Genomic DNA, 26,272 nt, shown 5'->3' with positions numbered 1-26,272 from the left:
GTCAGTTTTATAAACACAGAGAAAAGAAAGCTTTTTCTCATATAAAAATTATCCAACCAACGTAATAAGTAAAGTTATAATAATAGAAAATATTAAGCATGTTTAGTAGCAAAAAAATAACTGCCCGTATTTCACAATCAAAGCTGCAACTATTTATAAATCACGATTAATATCAGATGAAACCGAAAAAGAACAATATATTATTATCCGACAGATTAATTAACTCGGAATAAATGGTCGTCGCGTCAGTTTCGCATATTGGATTAACATAAATCTGTTATATGTTTGTGCATTACGAATAATTTTAGCTCATATTTCATCATACTTTTTTAAATGCTGCCCGTGCTCATTACGAAGAGGTCGTTTGTGTCGACTGAGATTTATGTTCCCGTCATCGCTTCGCCAGATTTATGCGTTCGTTGGATGACTCGGATCCGAAACGAGCGCTCGCGCGATTACCATGTGGGTGCATTACGACGAATTCGCGCGCCAGAGTCGCCAACAGACTTTTACTCTATCGATGATATTGGAGCAATGAAATCACTGTGATATCACTAAAACGCTTTCAAAGTATGCAATGGGATTGAGAACGATGCTACGCGAAATTGGCATGGACGAGAGAGAGAGAGAGAGAGAGAGAGAGAGAGAGAGAGAGAGAGACACACACACGGAGTCTGGTTTCGATTTTATGTCCCACATGAATATGCAGCTGCGCGATTCTCACCGTCATAACTATCACGCGGCGTTCGCCGCGTCGTTACATTAAGAGTAACATAAAATTAATTCGCACGGTAGGATGCCCGTTGGTTATTTTAGAACATAAAGTAGGAGAAGTCGATAGGCAGGCTCTTAGTAATATTAACAAATGTATGCGACGAAAATAAAAGGAAGAATCGTCGAGACGTGCGAGTCGAGGAAGGGAAATACGAGTTTTAATTAAAACGTGATAAGGAATCTCGAGACAATTAATTAATTCCCGATAAACGAATACGTCATGTAATTTCCATCGTGCTTCGCTAAGATTAATTGAACGTCCCGTATTTGCTCCTGAGATGACTACGCCATTGCGACGCGCTGCAGAGAACTCGAAAAAAAAACTGAAAAGCACGATATGCCTCAATAATCCCGATAAGTACGATGCGCTGTAAGGACACGAGAGAAACGCGAATAAAGATCGGCTAAAGGTCTCGAATGGCTGGACGGTGTGATCGCTGAACCCTGAAAAACGCTGAGGTTCGCCGGATGAGATCCGTTCGTCTCTTGAAGTGTCTTACGTGCGGTGACGCGAATTCCTACGTTAACGAGCAATTTCAGCATTTCTCAGCCGCGGGCGCGACTTTAATCCCGGCGCAAGGAGCGCAAAGAGAGGCGCGCGGGTGGAACGGTGGAAAAGTCAGAGGAACGGACATAGACATAAATAAGAAGACACTCGTCGAGAATCTTGTGCACGTAAATGTCTCGCGCATGGATAATTCCGGTCCTCGGTCACCGCGCTGTCTGCTCGCTTTAAATTCTATTCCCTCGCATCTTTTTGCACTTGCTCTTGCGTAACACCTCAACCGGGCTCTTAATAAAAGTCCGAGAGACGCCTTCTGCTCTAAATATTTCATGATTAACTCGTTTTAAAGTCAAATTTCTGCTCTTTACGAGAGCCATCCGATACAATTAATGCAAATCAAATTGTCGGACTTTCAAGGCACGCTGCTCAACAATCGCATAGCTATATATCTTTCCATTTAAACCTTCACTATATATATATCTTTACTACTGATGCGCTTTTTACGACGCAGTCTGTACAATTATGCGCCAGCGTTAAAATTTTAATGTCCATATTATTTTATTACACGAACTTACCGGTCTACCAGCGAGATTTTCCCATGTGAAGTGGAGCTTGTGAATTAACGCTGGTACAGGAACAACGAACCCCATAGCATACTTGTTTACGACGCCGTCCCTGACGTAGTATAATTCTCCATTCAGTCCTGAAATACACATAAATATATCGTTGATTTAACAGAAAAAAATCTAAGAGCATTCAAGCTCTTCATGTTTATTTTAATTGGCGTGCAAATTGGTATACATAAAACGTTTGTAAATCTTCGGAAATTACGAAATTAATAGCGTGACTTGTCGCGTTTAACAGGAAGAGAATATTTATTTGTTCGCAGGTTATTTTTTATCCCCCTGTGCATAAGAAATTGTCTGATACAGATTACGAGTGGATGACTCATTCTGTTTCATTCATGTTACAATTAACATAGCGTGCATTTGTCCCACAAATCTACGAGAGTCAGTACGCGTGTCGTGACTTCAGCATTAAAAATGCCTACTCGTATATTTCAAGTGTCACGAAAACTTGACAAATATTCGAAAGTAAAACTAGAGTGCTATAGAAATTATTACACCTATCAACAACATATTAAATGAAACATAAAAGATAATTTTCATAGATGTACACATACAATTTTTCGTGGAATATGTATATTACCTATATATCATTAATAATTTATTTGAAAATTAATAATTACATATTCAATTATATTATATTATATTATTTTCAAAGTAATTATAAAAATATTAATACTTTAACCAGCACATTATAATAAATTATTTGAAAGACAGAAAATTTGCTTGCCTGAATTATCTGTAAACATATAAATAATTACCACCCGCGGGGATACAAAGCGTACTTAGTATACACGGACAGAACAACAAATTGCCGCGTGATGCGCATTCGCTTCGCTAAATTTTCGCCCATCCCATCGGACCCACGCTTAGCACATATTATGCTACCGGACGACTCAACCGAGGCGAAGGCTGGGAGCGGGAGCTGCAAGGTTACGTGGGCGAGTTGGCGAAGGTGGAGTATCGGGGGAGTGTAGTAAGAAGGAGAATCTTCCGTGAAAGGGACCGGGACATGGGCACACGTCGTGTTCTCCCTCGGCGAGGGTCTATCCTTTGCGGTTGTATCTGATAGCGTGTTTAACGAGGCACGAGTTGGATTTTTAAGTCACCCGAAGACAATGTGCCGCGCTGCCCCCACGATCGTGTCTTTGCCTTCGGTTCGCCTGGCTCGTTCGGCTTCTCCCTGCTTCGCTCTTTCTGTAGCCCCGCGGCCTTTACCGGTTTTCTGCATCAGATATCGTATATACCTACGACCTCGGTACCGGTCGTTTTTGCGACCAGGCTCTGCTCTCGCCGTCCTGTGCAGCGGGTGCCCCGTCATGGGCGATCGTAAAAAAAAAGATCGTGAAAGACGACCCCGCGAGCGTCCCCTCGAGAATGGTTATTCCCGTTTCTGAAAAACCTATATGAGTGTCTGTTGGACAGCTACCTGCTCTAGAAATCGATTTCTCTCAAGAATATCAGAAGTGGCATGAAAGAAACCAATGGAGGCACCCACACGGCAGGTGCGCTTAACCCGCCTTTGAATGAGAAATATATCGGCGAATATGGTATTAAGCTGAACAACCATGAGGTTGTTTGTTGTTATTTCCTTTGAGAAATTCGCTGCTCTGCGAATAATATACGATTCGATTCACAGGGATAAAGGTCCAACGGATAATAATTAATTGCGCCTCGGTACACGTTTCTGCCAAGATAATCCAATTCGCGCGCATATTCCCCGTAGGGAGAGTCTTTCATGGTCGTTAATCCGGCGCGGACCACTCCATTCCCGCGCGTTGGATGGCAAAGTGTAATCCTTCCGGCATCAAAGATAACTTTACCTTGTCATCGTTTCTCTCTCCCTCCCCACCACCCCCCGTCGTCGCCGACGCGACGCACCGTCTATGACCTCGTTACCGCGGCTTGCCTCCGTCTCTTATCTAGTCAAGAAGAGGTGGCACCAACCTCTTCGGCACTCTTCCCGTGCGATTATGCGGGAACTTTGCAAGCGGGTGGAAGCAGGTCGTTGGGTAGCAGAGATCCTTTGATGTTCTGTCTGCGCTTACCGCGCGAGCGCTAGAGCCAGAGAGCGACGAAAGGGACGTGCGAGCTGGCGAGAAGGATAAGGAGAGGGAAAAAGCCCTTTCAGTAAAGGCGTCGACCCTTGCAACTGCTGCCAGGCACAATTGTCACGGAGGGATTGTACGGAACTATAGGCTTTTTTTCACACAACTTGCACCTACTGTCCCACCGCGTCCACCGACTACCGATCGTATCCGTTGAATCGTATACGGAATTATTGCCATTTTCACCAAGCCGCGATGGCCGTAAGATAAGAAGCAGAAAGAATTTTTCGACCACCGTTGAATTTGGCCGATCTGTGCGGGTACGCAGATAAAGATCTAGGATCTCTTTGGTGTTTTTTTGAAGAAGGCGCGACTGAATCTTTTATATCTTAATACACGATTTTCTTGTTAACTTGACAAGAGAAAATAGTGCGCCGCATTAAAGTAGGAAAGAATTTCGTAAAGTGTTCATTGAAATTGAAATAATTATTTAGTTTCTAATGGAATAGAATTTTTAAAACTTAATCAATTTTAATAAGCTTAAAAGGCAAAAACAATTTTCAATGCCTTATTTTTGAAATAAAATTAGGATTAGTCGCGCGCATTAAGAGTGCTTCAAAAATTCTGTTTAAGAAATGTTTTAAACTACGTTCATCAGATTGCGACGATTCCAACGATTAGTGTAAGAACATTTGAGACACTTTCTTGAGCGCAAAGAAGGGAACATTAAAGATCGAAATGAGCGAAGCAAGGAAAAAAAAGCAGGTAAATGGCAAGTAAAAAGGCTATTCCGGAACTCAAGAAGTACGATAACCTGAATACATCAAACTGTTTGAAAGAAGCTATCGCTGTGGTACAGTCTCCAGCTTGCGTAACTACTGTCTGGAGACGCAATAATTCTAAAGGAATTTTTACTCCCCTTGAAAGGGCCGAATAGGCGTATAAAAGAAAAATCCTGCCGAGTGCAGCCGGAGAAATTTCACACGCCACGGTATTCTGCACTGTCAAAATACGACATTGAGCCACGTTGACGAGTAGAGGTTCGCCGAATAATAGAACAAGGATAATAAGGGTGAGAATAAGACGTTTAAAGACAATGAGGAAGGGACAACCGTGCGATCTCTTTGAAGAAATCCGAAAAGACCCTACAAAAAATAATGCTTTAATACAATGGTTTAGCGATTGTTACGAGTAGTATTAAATTAACGAGTTACAATTTTATTTATCTATTTAAATATTTATTAAAGATATATGTAACATTAATATGTAAACCAGCATAAATCTGCAAAAAAAAAATAGAAAAAAAGAAAACCTATACGTAACACGCAGTTTCTCTCTACATATTTCATAAGTTTATGGGATTTTCCAAAGTAATCCACAATTTTTCTTCATTTTGCATTTCATTATTTTCAACATCGAGTCGGTTGCAAAATACAGATGTCAGCAAAATTCTATTTAGTAACTAGCTACGAAACAACGTGTAATAATATTCGAAGAATATTTTATACATGTTACTTCATAGCTGGAATATTCGAAACAAAAGTAGAGAACGCGCTCATGAGGTGAATATGAAAATGAATTACGAGCGAATAAAACGAGCGGATGCGTGGCGCGAAACCAACCGCGAAATTCTGCGGTGCGACGTGTCCTCCGCTGTCAAAATACGGTATTGAGCGAAGTTGACGGGCGCAGCCCCGAGAAACTGGTCGGAATAAAAGGCCCGAATCTCGAAGTGCTGCAGGGCCCATGCAGAATTGCCTTCAACGGAGTCTGCCACCGGCGGGGACCCGTGAGGGGGAGGGTTCTGGGTCAGAAACCCAACACCTTCCGAATATGAAATCCGGTACGAGTATAACGAGATCCTCCCGTGGCGAGGTTCTTAAAAGCGGAGACGACGGAGCAGACGGGCGAGATATTGGAAGAGAACGAGGGAGAATGAGAAAGAGAGAGAGGGAAAGAGAGAGAAAGAGAGAGAGAGAGGGGAAAATGCAGATGGAGCAGGTCGGTGGAACAGGAAATATTGGATTCACGTGACGCCTACTCACAATGCGGCCCGCGCGCGATTTTCGGTCGATTCCCGTTCCATGCCGTCGCGTCTCGTGCATCAATAGCGCGAACGACAGGTCGCCATGGAGAATACCATGGGATCTCGAATGGGTCTACTATCGAATGTAACGAGATTATGGAGGAATTTATTCGTAATAAAGAGCGAAAATACGAATCATTTTTTATGAGGAAAAACGAGAAAGAATTATTATGTCGTTTTTTTTAAATATAGATATCTGTTATCTTGCCTTTGTTTTTTAACTTCGTAGTCGATTGAAGTACCATTTCACGTTACACAGGAATGTCCATTTTGCGACATCGATTCCATTTCGCACGGGTGGGGCGGGAAGAAAGGAGGGTGGCTCGCAATTGCATTCATCACGCGCATCGTGACGGAAAGTGCGATAAATCTCGATACTCCGAATCTGAACGCGAAGTCCGCTGCAGACGCACGTTCGGCGTGCAACGAGCGCAAAGGCGCGCCCGTGCGCGCGCGCATCGTGATTTACGACAAATTCCGCCCCGCGCGCGTAAAAGACCGAAGTTTTCTGAGGAAAGTCCGGTGTTAACGGTGCTCCAAAAATGATCCGCGTGCGAGGTTAACGACCAGATCAGCGCCAGCTGGCATATACCCGCCGATATCTCGGCTCGCTATACCCCGAGAGATCTAATAACGCGCTAGCGTCCGTATGCGTGCACGTACGCCGCGTGTGTACACGCAATTTCACGTATATACTGCACGTACACGGGCACGCGCCCGTACGTGTTGCTGCTGCCGCCGCTGCGCGAGATATTTTTCACTTTCGCCATCGCGAGCAAACGACGTGGGCGTCGGTACACAGGGTGACTCAGATGCCACGCCCTTTCTCCTGATTACGGATCCTTTATCCGAGCTTGGAATACATTTCCTCATCAATATCGGTTTTAAACGTTAAGCATCTTGGCAAAATCGAGTCAATCAAATTTTTGTTCGGGCGAGTCTCGTTTTGTTTTCTGATTATATTGGTAAAATTATGCGTTTGCGTGTCTACATCTAATTAGATATATGTATACACGTGACTATTGATACTCTGACGTTAAAGCAATCATCCCTGCGTTCATCTCCTTTTTTTTTTAGCGAAACTATATAAATTCTGAGACATCCCGCGTACCTGGCGCGCACGCATCTGTGCCCACATATCGCGACTCCCTCGTCCACGTGCGAGCCGAGTGCATATATATATAATGCAGGAGACTGGCTGCTTAGCATATATCGAACGGCTTCCCTCCCTCTGTGCCGACAGGGGTCTCCTGAATAACCCATAAGTCCTGGGCAAGTCCTGAGCGTCGTTTGTACACTCTCTCCTGCTGCCTTCCCTACCTCCTCCGGTCAACGTCAGAATCCTCCTCTGTCTTTTAGCCCGCTCCCTGCTGTCTCCTCCATATCCGCTCTCTCTCTCTCTTTCTCTCTCTCTCTCTTACTCCCTGAGCTCTTCTCCTCGGGCCATAGGTTAAATCCAGGAAGGCGTAACTTCGCGCGACATCAGTTATAATTCACTCCGGAATAACGTTAAAGAGGAGCAAAGATAGGCAAGACGCAGAGAGAGGGAAACTTTAGGGAGAGTCATTACAGGCTGCCGTTTCTGGGACTGCTCGATGGGACCCCACAAACTCCAACGCTGCTTTACGAATTTTACGATCTCCGGAAGGATTAAGGAAAAGTCATTCGTATTCCTTTACTTCGAAATCATGGTTCGTCGATCGTAATACATCGGACGGATTTATTAAGATTGCATGAAAAAAATGGGATGGCGCATGAATGCTTTATGTGCGATCTATTTTTGACGAAATGAATTTAACATCTCGTAGAAAAAAATCCTATTGGTTAATATTTTTGCAACGGTTTTTATGTACCTATCTCTCTAAATTTTTTGGAGTGACTTTTCACTCTTTTGGCGTGAATGTCACTCCGAAAGAGTGAAAATACTGCCACTCGAGTAACCGAGTGGCAGTATTTTTAATCTTTTGGAGTGAGATTTACTCCAGAAAATTTAGAGAGTACATATAAATATATACACATTTATTTTACACGATATATGTGTACGCAAAATGTACGGAGGTACTGTCAATATACATTTTTTACATTTTTGGCAATATATACACATTCCGTGAACGTTATTTATCGTTAAACCGCGAGTCATCCATTATGATCAGGAGTCCATTCTTACCGTGGTTACATTCAGAAGTGGCAAGTATTCCCGAACAAAGCGCATCGCGGCGTGGAATAAACTCCGAATGGATCCTACGAGCGATGCATCATGCATAACGACCGCGGTTTAGGTTTATTTGTCGAGGGCGAGAGAGAATAGTAGCGAGGCAGGAACCAAAAGCAAACGTCGCCTGGCCAGGGACGATGTGATTCTGGCGCATCGGGAGCTAAAATAATATTGTTCGCGGAGCAGACACCCCTCGTGGCGATTGGCTCGGAGATATGACTGCACGGTACGTCGTTATATCGGACACCAGCCACGATCGTCGAGGCGACTAAACAGGGGTTGACAGATGGGTGGGTTGATTGAGATGTCGTCGGTGCTACGACATATGGCAGCACTAGCTGGCAATCAGGACTCGGACATGAAGAGGATTACGACGACTGGATTTATCACGACAGCGGCATCGAGTATAACTCTCTCTCTCTCTCTCTCTCTCTCTCTCTCTCTCTCTCTCTCTCTCTCTCTCTCTTTCTCTTTCTCTCTCGCCCGTAGCACGTTCGTGCGCAATGCGAGATCGAAGAAGCTCGTTAAGGCCGGGCCCGCGAGGACGTCGAGTCGAAGGAACGATCCACATGATCCTTTTAGATCCGTTTCAAACGGCTTTCTTCGGATTTAATCCTTCGAGCTGTCGACCACATCACGTCGCACAATTATTCTGGTTCATTTCCTGATTGCATATAGCGAACGTTTCTCGATTCTTTAAGATTCTTTTCCTTTCGGTTTTATTACCTCCATTTAATCTTTCAAATAATCTTCTGATTATATTAGCATTATTACGTGATCAATTGTATAAGTGATATGATTTATATTACAACTCGTTCATAAAAGTTATTCCGATTCTTTATACGAATTTAATGTGAACGAATGCATGAGGCATTTATGCCTACATGCAAAAAAAGTTGCGGAAATTAAAATCTAAATTAATGTCTATAATCAGTGAGTATAATAAAATTTCTTTCTTTCTATGATATATTGATAATAAATATTATTCTTAACTTGTGATGTACTTATAAATCGAGGACGTCAATTACTATGCAGTTACAAGTTACTTTCTACAACACATTCCATTTTCTTTCTTCGTAATTCGCGCTAGAAACGAGTGTTTTTGTCACTTGTTTGAAAAAAGCTTATCTAAGCTGGATACACGTGTTTCGCGAGAGCATGTCCCCTACGCGACGTCTCTAAGAAGAATCAATCTTTTCGAAGGATTCTCCACTGGCAGCATGGAGCGATTGTCAAGCGCGATTTATCACTGCGGCCTGTCAGGGGACAACTCCTATGGCGAGTCTTAAAGAGGGAAAAAAACGCACGGGAGAAAGAGATAGAGAGGGAGAGGGAACACGATAGACGCAAAAAGCGGACGCACTATATCCCCCGCTGTGGGATCCGAAAGGAAACCCGAAGTGGACTCCAAATGTGATGGCATCTCTAGGCCACCGCAGGCTTCGAAATTTTAAAGTTACCTACCGGCGCGGCGTGTTCCTCTTCCTGGCGCCGATGGTCAGATAAGATCCGAGCAACACGCTTCGAATTTCGTCTGCTGTCACGGGAGATGACGTGGAACACGACAGGACACTCGAAATGTAAAACCCTGGTAGTGCACGAACTACCCGGCGAGTTTTCTATTTTTATTGCAACGCGGCGGCGGCCGATACTAAGTCATCTGGAGAATTGCCCGACGCAACGCGACTTTGCGGTGAGGGAAGAGAAAAAAAAATGTTAATGCCCGAAATATACTTCGAGAACCGATAACAGTCTGTGCTAAATCGTAATCCTCTTATTCAGGCACGGCTGTTATTAAAGCAAACGTCAAGATGCAATATTCGGATAAGAATAAACGTGAACTGCGAGATCGTGCGCGATGTTTATACTACGGCATACTTTGAACCGGGGCTTGTCATTTCAAGATGAGATACGAAAGAGAGAAATCATCCCCGTCGAGGTCCCTACAAAATGAAGATTTTAGGAAGTTTTTTTTTCGCGTTCCTGAACGACAGCGGCTATCGCTTAGGGACTCATTTGTCAAAAACTGTTTGTGGGTACGAGAAAGCTGCAGGTTCGCGCGCTCCTACCTTGCCGAGTCACCCTCTATAAGGGCCGATGATCCGTGGAATAGACGTTAGAAAAATATTTTCTTCGGGCGGGATTGTGGTGTTAGTACCGGGGCGAATGCGCGAGAGGACGAACGAATGTACGATTCGAGTGGACGCGACGTCGGCGAAATGCTGGAATCACGTTCTCATATTGAAGACTCCGAGAAAGGGCCACGTATACACTCGCTGAATCTTTCGAGTGTTTTCCACGGAGGACCAGGAGAGAGACGGACGACTCATCTTCGAGGAGCAGATGCTCGTTAAGATCCTGTCACTCAGGGCTCGCCTGGATGGAGGCTGCAGTGGTCTCGCGCGCGGACGAGGATTAAAAGATTCCCCGCGAGGATAACAGCGAGAAATTGATGGATATTGCCGTCGGTGCGGAGCAACGAACGAAATATACAGACAACCCCGCAGATAAAGGAACGAACGTTCGCGACTCTTAATTAATTGAAAATAAAATCCTTTGACATCTAAACTTCAATAGAGCCACCTTCTTTTACTTTCTTTTACTTTTAGGTTTGTAGCTCGATCTAAAAATACTAAAATTCAATAACTGCAGATTCTTTTAATCTGTTAATTTAGGATTATGCGGTATTAAATCAAATAAAAATCTTTAATCGCGTAAATGCATAGTATATGATATTTTTGGTTGAACTATAATATAAAAATGGAGCGGCTTTAATTATTCGCAGTATGCTTTTAGCTTTGCACAGCGCAACGATGCGAGATCAAAGAATCACAGAGAGCGAAAGAGAGAGAGAGAGAGAGCATCCTATATTTCGAGAAATAGAAAATGGGTCGCCAACAAAGCTTCGCGGCAAATATCCTGCCAAATGCGGAGCTTTCCGTGATAATTCTCAAGAGAGAATTGTCTCTCTTGAGAATTGTCACGGAAGGGCATTGGTATAAGAGAACTGGGGTGCACTCCAGTTTTACTCCACGGCTTTGAAAACTCTCGGAGCAAACGAGGTCTTTGCGAAAGTCTGTTCCATTATACGATTCGATACTGTCTAACTTGACACACGAATTATATTGCACTTCTGTGCACGAGAATTGTAATTTAAGGGTTGTTTGGCAAGTGGTGTTGGAAACGAATATTCATGTAACGCAATGTGTTTTCGGATAAATCAAGTCCTATCAACATATCTTAAACAATATACGGCAATGTTAAATTTTAGATTGCAGATAAGATTATTTATTGAAAAAAATTAAGTTAAGAAAATTTTAGAATAAATTCAATTGAGGAGGAATAATATAGTAATAAGATTACATGAAAGCGATTTCGAAACTTTTAAACCACGTTTTCTCTTCGAAAGAAAATTACGACAGCGCGTTATTTGCAAGGGAATTGACGCAATCCAGCTTGTCAAAGCTCGAACGGCGCTTTCATTCGTCTCGTCCGTATGAGAAAGATAATACACGTCGCCAAAGAATTTAAAACTCGGCAGATCCCATCTACAGGATGTTTTTTTTTTCTTTTCAAGGATTTCCTTCTTTCGACCCAAAACAAATAAAACGCAAGAGAGTTGCCAAGCGTTATCCCATCTTTCTCTCACTCCTGCTTTCCCTTTTTTTTTCCTCCTCGGAAGAAAATCCACGGGGGGTTCCCGTTTCTTCTCCCTGCAACGGCATCTCATGTAAATGTCCCTCACTCATACAGCGACAGACGCGACCCTGGATGCGTATGTTGGACGATGCCGAACGAGCGAACGAGCCCGCGCGCGCACACACAAGTGAAAACTTAAGGCGCGGATCTTAACGAGGAGCCGAAGATTGATGCAGACACGGGCGCAGCATCCGCCCGGGCCCGGTCCATCCTGAAATCGTACACGCGCGTTTCCTGTCTACCCCTCTCTCGTACCTCATCACTCTCTGTCATTCGCGCGCATAGGTAGATAGATGCATCGCCGGCGCGTCGTCGTTGTACGTCTCCCCCGACCCCCCTCCCCCTCCCCCGCCCTTGTCGCTCTTCGCGCGCATTGATCATTATAAATCCGTAGTCTTGCGTTCTCGCTCCCACGCGTTTCTCAGCGCCGAACGGGCTCTCATCCTCGGCCATCGCGATATTTATCGCTACCGGACACCGGCGGCCTCTTGTCGTGGGTCCATCGGCTCGTCCTCGATTAATGCACGTCGTTATCACGGGGCACGCATCGAACGTCGAGCACAGCCACACCAATCCCTACGCCATTGTACGAGCATAAACGTTTTCACGGGGCCCTGGTCGGGGCCTTTGAAGCGGCCCTACTCCACGGGTAACATCAAGATGGGCCTGTCAGGCCCTAACTAGCTAAGGTCGAGCCCAAGCCGGACTCACACGAACGAAGAGACGCCTCGGGCCGAGATGTACGCTGTTTTCGTGTTTTGACACGGCCTTCTGACGGGTGACGCTCGTTCGAATCGGTGTATTTAATGTATTTGTCGCGCATATTAATTTCATAAACAAATACAGTGTTGCTCCATGCACGCTCACAAATAAATGTAAACGCTAACAAGTCGAAATTTATTTATCAAGCAAAATCTACTTGATTCAGACTGAATAAAAATAACTGTAAGAGATGTAATTTTTTATTGCAACGTCATTATGTTATTGTATAAATTAAAAATACGTACAAGTAATTGAAGTGAAACGTTAAATGTAAAACGTGATGTAGTAGAAAGACGGGAGGAATGGTAATATCGAATTAAATTTACAGTGCGGCAAGACGATTTATTAAACAGAATGGAAAGTCAGTATGGAAGGAGCAAAATTATGTCGCAACAAAATAATATGGTCGACGTATTAAAAGGAACGGCACGAAAAAGCCGGAGAGCCCGAGAGTAAAATAATGGATATTTGGATCGGAAATAAATGGAACCGAAGGGGGTACCCTTTCCAACGCTTTCGACGACGACGACGGCGAAGTAACACGATCGCGAGAATCGATCGGCGATTAAACGTAATTTACTTCGCGCCTTGAGCAGCGTGAAATCGGAGAAGGAAGAATGTAACTTGGTACCGGTGAAATTCCGACTTATCTTATCCAAGTTAACGCTATACGATCCCACGTCGAGTGGTAGCGGACGTGTACGCGGGCCCCCGCCGCTTCCAAGATAAGTCCCAAATTTTAAGACCGTGTCTCTGCCACCTGCTTACCACTCGTGCGGCGCAATTTATCGTCCGCCATTCCACCGGGCCGAGAATTTATACGGCGGACGACCGCTTCTCATATTCAATATACCGCCGAGGTTGTTCTTCCCTCTCCCCGTACTCCGATTATATTCGCAGGTAACCGTTCGGAACGTATTCACGATCGAGATCGATTTCTCGGCCGCGATCGGTCGTGGGGAACGGGCGGAAGAAACAGGAAACTCTATAGCGAATACGGAAACTGGAAACCGCCTTGTTCCACGGGGTTTGGAAAGCTCGGGGGGCCCATATGGGCTGCGAGGCAAGAGCCGTTTTGAAATCGGTGTATCGGAGGGGTCCATCTGAGGACTTGGCCTTCTACCTCGGTACCCGGGACTAAACGAGAAAGCGATAAAAAGGAGAAGGTATGAAAAAAAGGCAACGGGAGACGAGACCGGGGGGGGAGGGAGGAAAGGAGGAAGAAGAAGAAGAAGAGGAAGAGAGAGAAGCGCGACCCTTGCGAGAACAAAACAAAGACGAGTGACTGTCGATTATTCGGTGTCTAAACAAACTAGAGCCGGTCCTGCAAGCGCGGCCTGCGCGGCGCGGCGCGGCGCCCCACGCCGCCGTCGCTTAACAAGGACCTCGTTATAATATTTTATTACGCCTCTCGTATATTATAATGCCATGCTGCGCCGCGCGAGAAGGTTTCCTGCGGCCGTAGAGGTCGAGGTAGCTTTCGCGCAGTCATGTAGTCGTAGAAATTTACTGCTGTGTTTCGTAGAAGGAATTGGGTACCCATACACTTTGGACTTCGACGGGGCCCATCGTGATCAACGAAGCCGTGATTGAAAACGCCGGTAGAATGACTTATCACGTTGTCAGTCGGATCCGCATATATTGACGAGAGTGTGTCTTGCTTTCGAGTCGCTTACAGCCTGGCTCGGGAAAGGAGGTATATGCAAAGTTTCAGGCATCGCGCGTTCGAACGCCACGCGTGAACCTCGAAGAATGCGACTCCGCCCGGCTAGAACGTCTATTAATACCTATTTACATTAAATCGGTACGTTTTCCTGCCGATTCTATTAGTCGACATTACACACAAAGTGTGCTATTCGCGCGCTTTCGATACATAAACTGCGAATTCTTTGAATATAGCGACATCGAGGAATATTTGGAGACGCTATCTACTCTCACGTAGCCTTATAATTTTTATCGTCGTGACAACTGAAAGTCAGATAAAAATTCTTTAAACAATCGTTGAAATTGTTGACAATTAAAGACTAAGTTTCTTTGTTATTTATTTCCATTTTAAATTTAATTTGCAAGAGACTTTTTTAATATTTAAACGAAAATATCTGTTTTTAAGAAAAGTTTACGATAATCTGAAGAGAATTATCTATACTATAATAATTATAATAATTATGTATAATAATAATCATGCTATACGGTGCTGATGGCTGTATCTGATAATTCTGTCGTTTAATTCCACAGACTTTATCGCATTATGGTTTGCCGAACGTTTGTGCTGCAATGAGGTCAATGAGATTGTTGTGACAGATACTAATACGCGGGGCTACAATAAACGGTGTAGCCAATTGCAACCATGCAATTTCGTGCGCAGCCATAAATCTTTATCTTTAATTACAACGCATCATTTGCGTGATTTAAAACGCTCAACAATCGCGCCTCCGATGCCCCTCGCGTTGTAATAAATTATTGAAGTGGAAACAATATAACTCGCCGCGTAACCGTTCGTTTTACATTATTGCTGCCACACCAGTCTCTCTCTCTCTTTCTCTCTCGCAATATTACAGTTATGTATAAATTTTACTCGACGTTTTTGCCATCGGCATTAAAGCATTTTAAAGATAATTATCAATACTCTAACGATGAAGTTTTACACACATTTTCTGTAATGGAAAGAGGATGCTCAAAGAGTTTTTGATCGTGTACAAATTTTAATTTTACTCATTAAATTTTGTTCTTTCGAATAGAATATGACGCGTGCATACAATTCACGTTTATTCAGCTCGAGATTCCAATTGCGTGCCAGTCGATACGTCGTCGACGACTCTGACTCCCGTGCGAAACATGCTCGAGACGCCGATCGAGAGGCGAAACGTGCAATCCCACGCGCGAACGCACTTTCCTCGAGGGCGGTCCCGAACGGGGTTCAGGTGTCGCAGGGTCCGCGCGTCACCCTGCACCCTCCCTCTCTCCCCCTCCCCCCTGTCGTACCCCACGATAAGAGGCAACGAAGCGAATGCTTTTCGCGGTCCAACGGCCCGAAAACGAATTACTCTCCGTCGTGAAAGTTACCGAGGAAATATTGGAAAGCCCCGCGCCGCCACACCTCGAGTGGTCCCCTGCATTCGTTTCCGGCGCGCGACGAATTCGTGTGCGCCGGGCCGAGCAACGATTTCTGACTAACGTGGGCCTACCGAATGAGATACGACGAGAGAGGCAGCGGCAGCGGCGATAAAGAGGATCGAAAGCGTGAGAATGGAACAGCCGGAATAGATCGGAAGTGAAAATGGCTTTATGTGGCACGCTCAATGGATGGCAATGTAAGATTACGTACGAAAAACGGAGCGCGATATTTATTCTTTGTAAGCGTGCCCTTTGAAGACTGCACATTGTATAAAACTCTGTTACTTCTGCAGCTTGAACGCGTACCGTAATTTCTCACAGACCTTTCAGCCATTGTTTCGACTAGATTCATGCGTTAACAATATCCGTTTTTCGCATACATTCCAAATTCAATTCTCCTCGGGATAAAGTCGAAATTAATATCAATACGATACGTACGATTTTAACATTTGTTTTAAAAAAATTTTTTAACTCTGATAATTATTTCGCCGCAGGATACAAAAATATATTCAGAGTTAGGAATAATGAATTGTATCCGCCTTAATTGAATGAAATGCTTTGTATCCGCGATAAGATACAATTTTATTCATATAAGAATGAGCAAAAAATTAATTCAATGAAATCAATTTTACGGGAAAACGAGACGGTAATGGAAAAGCAAATTGATGCATACGACGAGTGAAAGTTTCTATTCGTCTTTCAGGTATATTTCGGTCGGCGTTAGATGGCTTGCGGCCATAAATAGCTCCGAATTCTCTCGCAACAATTCGGAATGTCTGGATACGATGAGCCCGTAACGTAGCGGCGAGCGTTTCAACGCTCTGCCTTGCCCGGCTATTGACATTCGCTGATTATGCGTCGCGACGCGCGGTATGCTTCAATTACGGTGCGTGGTTAATGAAACAACTGCGTATAGGATGATGGCGATTATCCGTCGGTAGTTTGGCGCGATATATAATATAAACTGCCGACGATTATTTAACGTTCAATACTCGATTACAATCGCACACTGAGCGTTTCATCGTTGTATCCGAAATTGATTTTCGATGACAGCTTCTTAATTGTGTCTCGGACATAACGGACAGGCGGAGATTTAAGAGACGCGGATCTCTCCCACTGTTCTCAGTTATCTCATCGCAAAACAGCTTTATTTGCCGTAACACTGCACATTCGAATTAAATCACTGTCGATAATAAACGCCGTTAACAGCCCTGTCCGATAATTGCGCGTGCTACATTGGGAATAACCACAAAGTGGAAAACGATCGCTTTAAAAGGGAATTCCGATACGGAGATATGCGTGACGGCCAATTTTCCTGTTCTCAAGTCGTCCCTAACCGGATTTATACTTGAAATTATACCGGTTTTGTTGCAACCCGAAGTTATTACCGTGGAGCACAGAAATGAGGGACGAATGAAGTGCGAGGTTTTGCTCTCGTTGAAGGAATACGATTAACACGTAACCTCGGAAGAAATTGATGTTATTATATACTTCAACTAAAATGTAGCTCTCTGGTTTCATCGAGACGTAGTCAGTATAGCTCGTCGAATATGATGTCTCTTTGCGGATGTTGTGGATATTTTTATTTAAAGCTCCATTTTTTTTACGCCATGTTACGCCTTTGCGGCAGGAGTGTGCCACAGACCATAAAATTAGATGCTTTAGCTGACACGCAATTTATCTAACATTAAACGCAATCTATCTTTTTTACACGGTGTTTTTCTCATTTCTCTATAAAATGCAAAACGTATTTTTAATCGTTGTATAAGAAATATTACACGTGCGCGGGAATATACGGTATAGCGGGGTAATTTGAATAACAGTAAGCATTTGCAAGAATTTCAGAAAAACAAGAGATTTTAAGATACATTTCATTAGATCAGACATTAATCTAATGAAATGTATCTTAAAATCTCTTATTTTTCTGAAATTCTTGCAAATGCTTACTGTTATTCAAATTACTCCGCAGTATCCTATGCCAATTTAACACATAAACGATGTTCAAAACAGCGCAAAGTATTTGAGAAGCACAATCCAAATTCTACATTCAAAAATGACAAACGGTAGCAATCACAGACTTCTATAGAATATGTAGAGTAGCAACGCGCAAATATTTTAAAGAAGATAATAGTGTCTAAAGCATAAACTTTCTGTTTTGTGTTCGTTTATATATTTGTATGGCAGTTTAAAGGTCCGAGTTTATTCTTTTGTTTAAGAAAAAAGGTTACCATGTTTTTTATCATTTGTCAGGTTCAATCATATGTTAATGTATCTTTAAAAATTTGTAGATTTTATAAATCGGTTGCTTTCGATGTTTAAAATAAAGTTCACCTTTTTCGCTTTTAAGAAATAATGTTCTATATATTTGTTTTATATAATTCCAATTTTTTACGCGTATATAATATTGCATTAAGATTAATATATATCTTTGTGAATTGTGTGCGATCAAGCTTTCGAAAATTTATTAGTGATATCAATTCTTATATCACTTTGGAGTATATTGAACTCCGCACAAACAGTGGCAGGATCTTCTTTTTGTGCTCTTTCGTTGATACTACTATCTTCCACGGAGGCGAGATAAGTTATGCATCGAAGGAAACTGCATGCAATAAGTATATACGTATCGCAAAGAAACTTCTCTCATTGTCGCTTATCATAATTCGAACTTACCTTATTTTCTCTGAACTTTTAAATTAAATCTAAATATAGAAAATTGTTTGAATCCCTATAATTGGTTAATATTATTCCATAAATGAATGCGACTTTTTAAAAAATTAACTTGTAGTTTTTTTTAAATTGATTGCCTTTGACACGTATTTACAATTAAATTAAATTAGGAAAGTTAATGTCGTCATAAAAACTTATTTATTTAATATTTCAATTTACATATTTTCTCTCTCTCTCTCTCTTTCTCTCCCTCTCAACAATTCGATTCAATTAATCTATATAAAAACGTGTGCAAGTAGGAAGAAAAGAAAAAGCGAGCATAACGATTGTTTCTTTATCGGAACATCACTGCATTCATGGGTATTCGTTAAACGGTGCAGCAGGACAATAGCCGGCGAAGCGGCTGAACGAACACGCGGCCTCCTACTTTCTCTCTCTCTCTCTCTCTCTCTCTCTCTCTCTCGCCTCTTCATTGCCTTACGAGTGTTGCCAAGATTCAACAAAAAAACTTCTTACCCAGTAGCTTGCGAACCTCCGCGTGGCCGAGGAAGAGATTGAAGTAACCCGCGGCTGGCCGCGCGACGACGAACAGCAGTATCACGAGTCGCCAGAGCATCGTGGCAGCCACGTGACGTTCGTACTCGTAGATATATTTACGGCCGCAGCACGCGAGAACACCCGCACAGCACTCGTTACGAATTGTCCCACGTTGCGCCGTTCATATTTCGCGCGATGCAAATCTTGCCGCGCGGGGCGGGTGGCGGCCACGCCGGCAAAACCACTCCGCGTGTGCACGTGACGGCTTTTTTCCCCGGTCGCGTTTCGATTCCGCGCGAAAACGCGCCGGTCTCCCGTTTGACAGCTCGCGACACGGCACGCGCGTTATACCCGACGCGAGGGGCACTCCCACACGCGAGAAACGCACGCTCCAGGCCGCCACGGCGTACCGATGCTCCGCGACGCGCCGTCGAGCGAGACGCGCCGTATGACGAAATCGACAGGACGGTACGGCAACACGGAATGGTGCGAGCGGAGCGGAACGCTCATCGAGAGCGCGCGGCGTGCCTGCCTCGTGAAAGCCACAACCAGTTGTGTGCTACCATCGCCATGGGTCGTCTGGGGTCGGAGCAGGCCTGTCTACCGAGAGCGGCCGAGTACGGCCGAGGTTTGCCGAGGTCCACCTACGAGGGAACCCAATGGGATGGTCTTGGTCGTGGTCGTGGGTCCACGACCAAGAGAGATCGAACGGCCGCGCTCGAACGAGACCGGAATTGAATTTAAAATTCACTGACGGCGATATCGCGCGAGCGCGAGTCGGAGGATCGGCGAATAAAGTACGCGCTAAGCACAAACAACCCTTCCGTTGTTTGCCAATCAACTTAGTGCACGATAGCCGAGCAATAGTAGGCTGGCGGAAAAAAATTGAGATCGCTCATTTTGCACGCTGCAAGAAGATTCCGAGAATTTAATTTGGATCGTGCGTGTCATCCGTCACCCGCTTGTACCTGCAGCTGCAGTTTTTTGCGATTTATCAACCGTTAATTGTCGGCCTTTAATCATTTAACTTCTGTCGTGTTTATCGGTAACCATTGATTTAGTTTAGATCGAGATTTAGATCTACGTGACGAGCATGCAACGTGCTCCGATAAAATATTGATCAAGATCCGTGCTATTTATATCCATTCAGAGGCATTTATCGATTAGTTGTGACAGAACTATATGATAAATCTTTGGACGAAATGATGCGTGCGCATGTAAAGGCGAATAAAATTAAATAATATCGACGATTCTTCAAATATCGTATATTAAAATCCCCCATTCGAGACTTGGAATGCGTCACACAATACCAATCGGAGGAAACATGAGCAATCGATGTCCTTTTATCGATTGATATCCACGTCTTTTATGATCACTTAGCTTGTTATATATTGCGTTGTTAGCCGTGGAAAATCGAAAGCATAACAGCACTCTCGCAAGCAATAAATTTCAGGACCTTTATTCACGGTACTTCGGTAACAGGCTCCGTCACGTGTTACCTGAAGTTGAAAGTCGCACCTTATTCTGCCAGGTAGGCCACTTCGTTTTCTTCTTTTCGCTTGCGAGAGGCGTATAATACCTTGCTATCCAATTAACCGGTGCCAATCGCCAAAGAAAACAAAGTGAAAATCTCTTTTATTGTCCTTTTTATTCTTTCAACATGATGCTTTATACTGATTCAATCTTCCCGAGGATAAACCAAATTGTACCAATGTTTCATACGTTTTGCATATTGCATCGATACCATTAGCTGTCGTAATCGCAAATTTAAATTTCCCTTCTCTTATCGAATAACATGTGTATATATTAACTAGAAATATCAACCGACGTAATTTTACTATTTTTATAAAATAAGAGTAATCGTTCAACTATAGCTCGCAGAAGAAATAGATTAATTCGCCGCGTATCCAGCCTTGTTGATCAATTTTCTTTTGATCGAAGTTGTATTTCCATATATTATATCTGCACAAAATTGCTATGCAGAAATCAGGATTAGATATAAATCATATACGTTCTGACTGTGGAGAGGTGTGCTGGACTGCTGGCAGAGTGAACGCTCGACACACATGTCAAATTATTGACGATAAACTACGCATTTGATCACACTGTTCTCCTTCTCCCCTCCCTCTTCGATCATTTTATTGGCGGGAGCGACTTATTTTTATACTGAAAGACGTATGCGTGCCCGCGCGCCCTGCGAACGCGCAAAATGTGGAAGACGAGGCGCTCTCGAATTTCATCCCGGAGGAATCGGGGGCAGTTGGAATCCATCGTTCATTTGCATAATTCGAGATCGACGACGGATAGGAAGAACGCCCACGTAGCTGCGTCGAATCACGATCGTCTTACGGGTCCACCTCTCCTTCTTCCTGTCTACCAGGACGTGCTTGATTACCAAACGCCGTTATTACCGGACGATGCACGAGCGAGGGGTGGGGAGGGGGAGAATGAGGGGCGGGGGAGGCGCGGGGGGTACCAGGACTCGTTTTGCAAATTCGCGGTTGATTGAAAAGCTCGTGCGGCATAAAAACCGAGAGATAACTGCGGCAGGAGAAATGAGGGAAAAAAGTCCGGATGATTACTCTCTTACCGTATAGCATGAGCCCAGGCGGCACACAGGATTCTGCCTGTTAACGGGCTCCTATCTGACCGATGGTGGTCGGCGGATACGCGCCACGACGATGGGTAAATTCGTACGATAGATTCTTACGTGCATCCTTTCTCCTTTTTGGTCCGCGCATCGTCATCGTGCGGGGCTATTAACTTAATATCGACGATTATACAGTTACATGAGTTACCGCGTTTAATATTTTATATCGCCGATGCGAAGGATGCTTGTTTGCTCGTCGTCTCGGTATCATAACGTCGCATCGGTACGAATTACACGTTGCTAAAAATTAAAAAAATATATTGGTACAAGGATTCACGTGAACGTAATAAGAATAAAGCTAAATTAGAGCTGTGCGGTAATGAAATTTTATAATATTTCATTTTTATATTAAACAGATTACAGAGTAGTTATGCTAGTAATAATAATAAATCGCTATTTTTCTATGTTTAATTAGAGCGATAATAACTATACCTACTTCTGGAGAAACTCTATTTCATAGGCAAGGAATTTCCGCTATTTTTGCAAGTTTCTCATTAATAGAATGAAAAATAAAAAATATATAGAGTTACGTTCTATATATGTACGCTGTTTAGAAAAAAAAAAACACGTAAATTGTAATAATCCCGATGTCTAATAATAAGTAAAGTTTAGATATCTAACTGCCTATGCTAGTCGGCACGTGAGCACAATGTACAATGGTTTTCAAAGCGGTACAGCTGATATCATAAACAAGACACCGCAGTGCGCGGCACGAAGCGCGGTTTAATCTACTGCAAATACAGGGCGCTTCGTTTAAATCAAGGCAATGTCAGGAAGAGAGAACGGACCCCTTTGTCGGTTCTAATCTGTACAAACAGTCGTATATCTAGCGGCCGTCGGCCAAACTTTCGGTTTATCCGAATTTATCCTAGTAGCAGCTTCTGGAAAATATCGCGAGGCCTGAGACTCACTTACTACATCTTTTTTTGTACATTTTTTCATTTACGATTAATTCGTACATGTACGCAATCTGTATCGTAAATAATTTTATATTTGCTCTTATTTAGCAGAGTATTTAGCAAAATACGTTCGTGTGCAGCATATCTGTGCTATATTATTTTATAATATAGAAAATTAGATAGAATAATTGAAAAATTTATGTCAAAAGGAGAGAGAATTTATTCATCAATGTGATATCGCGTTTTATGCGTTAAAAGTAATCGAATCAATCCCCACGGTAGTCCATTTTAATATATATCTTCAGATGCAAGAACGTCCTCCTCTGAGAGTCTCATTCTTTAGGCAGCCGTCGTAATAGTACATCATTAAGCAAACGCAATTACGCGCTTCACAAGGAACAGCTTTTAGTAGAAATGAGGTAGCGCACTTTTGGACCGCGGCTTTTACGTCGACGCAGTCAACGCGACGGGGTGCCCGCGCGCATACACAGGGTATATCAGAAGAAGGTCCCCATCCATCTAGCGAGAAAAAGAGTGTGAAAGGGAGAGAGAGAGAGAGAGAGAGAGAGCTCTGTGCATTATCACGCCGTTTCCGTTTTACCATACTTTCTTTGCGCCGATCGCGGCACGGCCTCCAATTAACGCTTTCCGCGGCGCTCAAAAGACCTGCAGACGGTAGCACCGAAAATGGATTAAAGCGCGCGCGCCGTTTGCTATACCGCCTTTTACAACGTTTGCAGACAGCGGCGTATATATGTACGTTGGCAGTCGCGCTGGCAATTCGCCGCGCCGTTCTCTATTCGGTTCCGACTATTTTTCACAATGCCGCGAGCATATCAAAGTACAAAAATTTATGAAATGCGACGAAGAAGAACCGCGTACGAGGTTTCTCATTTCATATATATATATATATATATATATCCGATATACCTGAACGATATGACGCGAGATTTCAACGAGACATTCGATACATCGCCGTCAGAACTCGCGTGGGAGAGACATAAAGCACGGTTATTCGAATCCTTTCGGAACGGTGCCTCGCGATTGGTATCGCCGGTGCGCGGAAGAGCGTGTGCGCTTCGAGAAAGGATGGGATATATATCGGATTTAGTTTTTCGCCGGCGAATCGATCAGCTTGAACCCATCTGACCTCCGCGAGGACGTAAAGGGTTGAAAGTAGGAGAAGCCGCGCGGTACGAAGGGAGAAGGGCGCGGAAGCGAGCGAGGGGGGAGGGGGAGGGAAGAGGAGCACGAGTCTGAAAATAAGAAGATATAGATAAAAAGAGCTGGGGCTGCGCACGTTGGCCTAACAAGACTCAGGACTCAGGGGCTATTATCATAATTGTGGGCTGCAGGCAGCGGCTGTGCCCACAAACCAGAATGCCTCTTGTCTCATCTACCTTCGTCCTCGCCTTCTTCTTCTTCTTCTTCTTCTCCTCCTTCTCCTTCTTCCCGCGCTTCTTCCTTCCCCCTCGCGCATTTCTTCTTCTTCGCGGCTTTTTACTTAACCTTCGTTCTCTCGCGTTTCGCGCGTCCCTTAGCCGCGTCCCTTCACATGCTCTAAAGACAAATGAAACGGCCAACCACGTTCAGCCTCCTTGTTTCGCATTTCCATCTAAATTAAGAATGCGATGAGTAATCCGCGCGGCGCGATCCGATGCGACGCAATGCGACGCACAAAAAGATCTTCCGCGATGCGAAACGGGATCGTTCGACGCGGTGTTTATTGTAATTGGTAAACGACACACGTCTCTAACGAAAATACTGTATAGGTAATATCTTTTAGGCACACGGTCGCGGAGATTAAGCTTTTACGCCGTAACATTTTTTAAACGATGCGTAACTCAGCGTAGTGCTAATAAGAAATATGAACTACCAATCAGGACTAATTATATGGGATGCATTATTTAGGTGAAATTACAGACGGTTCGGATGCCTTCCGAACGTTCGTTATTAAATTCAACTATGTATGTATGATGTGGATCCTTCGACGTGGACCACCCTGAGGTGAAACGCAAACAACCCGTTTCTCCCGCTCTTCACAAAGAAACCAAGTGGAACGCTCTCGAGGTTCCCCTTTTTTCGATCTCGATCGTGGCAGAAGTCGAGATATTTTTGATGAGCGTACTCTTCCTTTCTAAACAAAATTTAGTATTCTAATATTCTAACATTCAAAATTTAGTACTTTTTTTTCTGTTGCCATCCATTATATCAGTATAATGACATAATGATGAGATACATTGTAATGCTTGTTGTTGTATAGTCATCGAGATGTTTTTTCAATTGTATAAAACTACATGCAACGCAGAGTTTTACAAGTCGTTTAGTTCTTTATTGCGCAATGAAATCCAATTATCTTCCGCTCCAATTACTGTGAAGAGATAGAGAGAGTGAGAGAAAGAAAGTGATAGAGAGAGAGAGAGAGTGCATCCTCTCTTCTATTTAATTCCTGTTATTTAAATTGCAAATTCGTAGTCTTAAAAAGATTGTGAAATGAAAAATTACAACATACGTTATTAATACGTTATTAATTCGTTGTTAACGAAATTGGATGTTATTATTTGAGATTTTAAATTGATCTTCTACTTTAGATATCTGATCTTTTCTCAAGTTATTAAATGTGATCAAATGTAGATATTGATTTCAATCCCAATTAAGAATAATATTTCTTGCATCTATAAATAATTCTTGTAGAACAATCGAATATTTATATAATACCTTATTTTTTCTCCTTCTAAATTTAAAATTAACATTTGATTGAATTTCTTAAAAATACACTATAAAATACATTATGTAATTCCCTTAAATAATCCGAAAAAGTTACTATGTTTTAACTGTAAATACAACTGTATACTACAAAATACTTGTTCTTGGATTCTCGGCTCGAGAATTGGGAAGGCATCCGACCGTCTCCTTTTCAAACCGGAGACGAGAAGTCAGAAGCAACTGGCAGGTGCGCGATAGAATATCTGTTTTCCTTTAAATTATGCGAAATAAGCAAATATACTTCAGCCTCAAATTGTTGCACGGTGTGTCGAAAGAGCATTTTTTTCCCATTTGTTTCCCGTGCACTCTTTCAGCGAGAGATGCCAGGGGCGTGTATGTTTGTTTAGCCTCGGTGTACCCTGTTATTAGAGACCGCTGCCCGTGCCCCTCGTGAACCGTAGGGCCCACGTCGAGATTTGGCCGCCGTGAGCCCGATCATGCATCCCCCTTTCCGCCCTTCGTCTCATCGTTCCCCCTCCCCCCCCCCCTCTCTCTCATCCTCCTTGCTTCATTTCGTGCGTAAAAGAAGGTTCTCGAGAGGAGAGGAACGACGAGATAAATTCGGAAGGGGGTCCCTCTGGCTCCTAGCAGATTCTCTGCTCTCTAGATCTTGATTTAGATTCTACCGCGTTTTAATTTATTACAAGCGATGGCGACGATTATACGGAAACGAGTCTTCGGCTCGGGAGAATACGCCAATTTTCGGCCCATGCGAATAAAAGGAGAGAAAAACGAGCTAAAGGAACAAGAAGCGAAGCTCGTACAGCGGAGTATTAAAGAGGAGATTCGGAAATTTAAGTGCGTTCGGATACTCACTTAAAGTGCAAAGAATTTCTTCGAATTATTTCAATTCCTCTTCATCTCATGTACGCAATAAGACTTTCTGTTCTTTCACGAAATATAGAGGTGAATGATTCTAAATTT

General features: G+C 43.4%; 1 protein-coding gene across 3 annotated transcripts in view; it reads right to left on the bottom strand.

The window, feature by feature from the left end:
* The window catches only part of LOC105462441 (tyrosine-protein kinase Dnt-like), a 25,212-nt gene extending 5,627 nt beyond the window's left edge, over positions 1-19,585 (bottom strand). For all 3 annotated transcript variants that reach the window (XM_011709036.1, XM_011709037.1, XM_011709039.1), the window contains exons 1-2: positions 19,013-19,585; positions 1,855-1,982 (exon numbers count right to left, since the gene is read on the bottom strand). In XM_011709036.1, coding sequence (XP_011707338.1) covers positions 1,855-1,982; positions 19,013-19,112 — 228 coding nt within the window. In that variant the 5' untranslated portion in view covers positions 19,113-19,585. The remainder of the gene's footprint in view (positions 1-1,854; positions 1,983-19,012) is intronic.
* Positions 19,586-26,272: the final 6,687 nt, after the last annotated feature.

This window comes from Wasmannia auropunctata, unplaced genomic scaffold, assembly GCF_000956235.1.
Source record: "Wasmannia auropunctata unplaced genomic scaffold, wasmannia.A_1.0 LD336099.1, whole genome shotgun sequence".
Lineage (NCBI taxonomy): Eukaryota > Metazoa > Arthropoda > Insecta > Hymenoptera > Formicidae > Wasmannia > Wasmannia auropunctata.
Note: the sequence above shows the minus strand (reverse complement) of the source record. Positions and strands in the feature narration are given on the sequence as shown.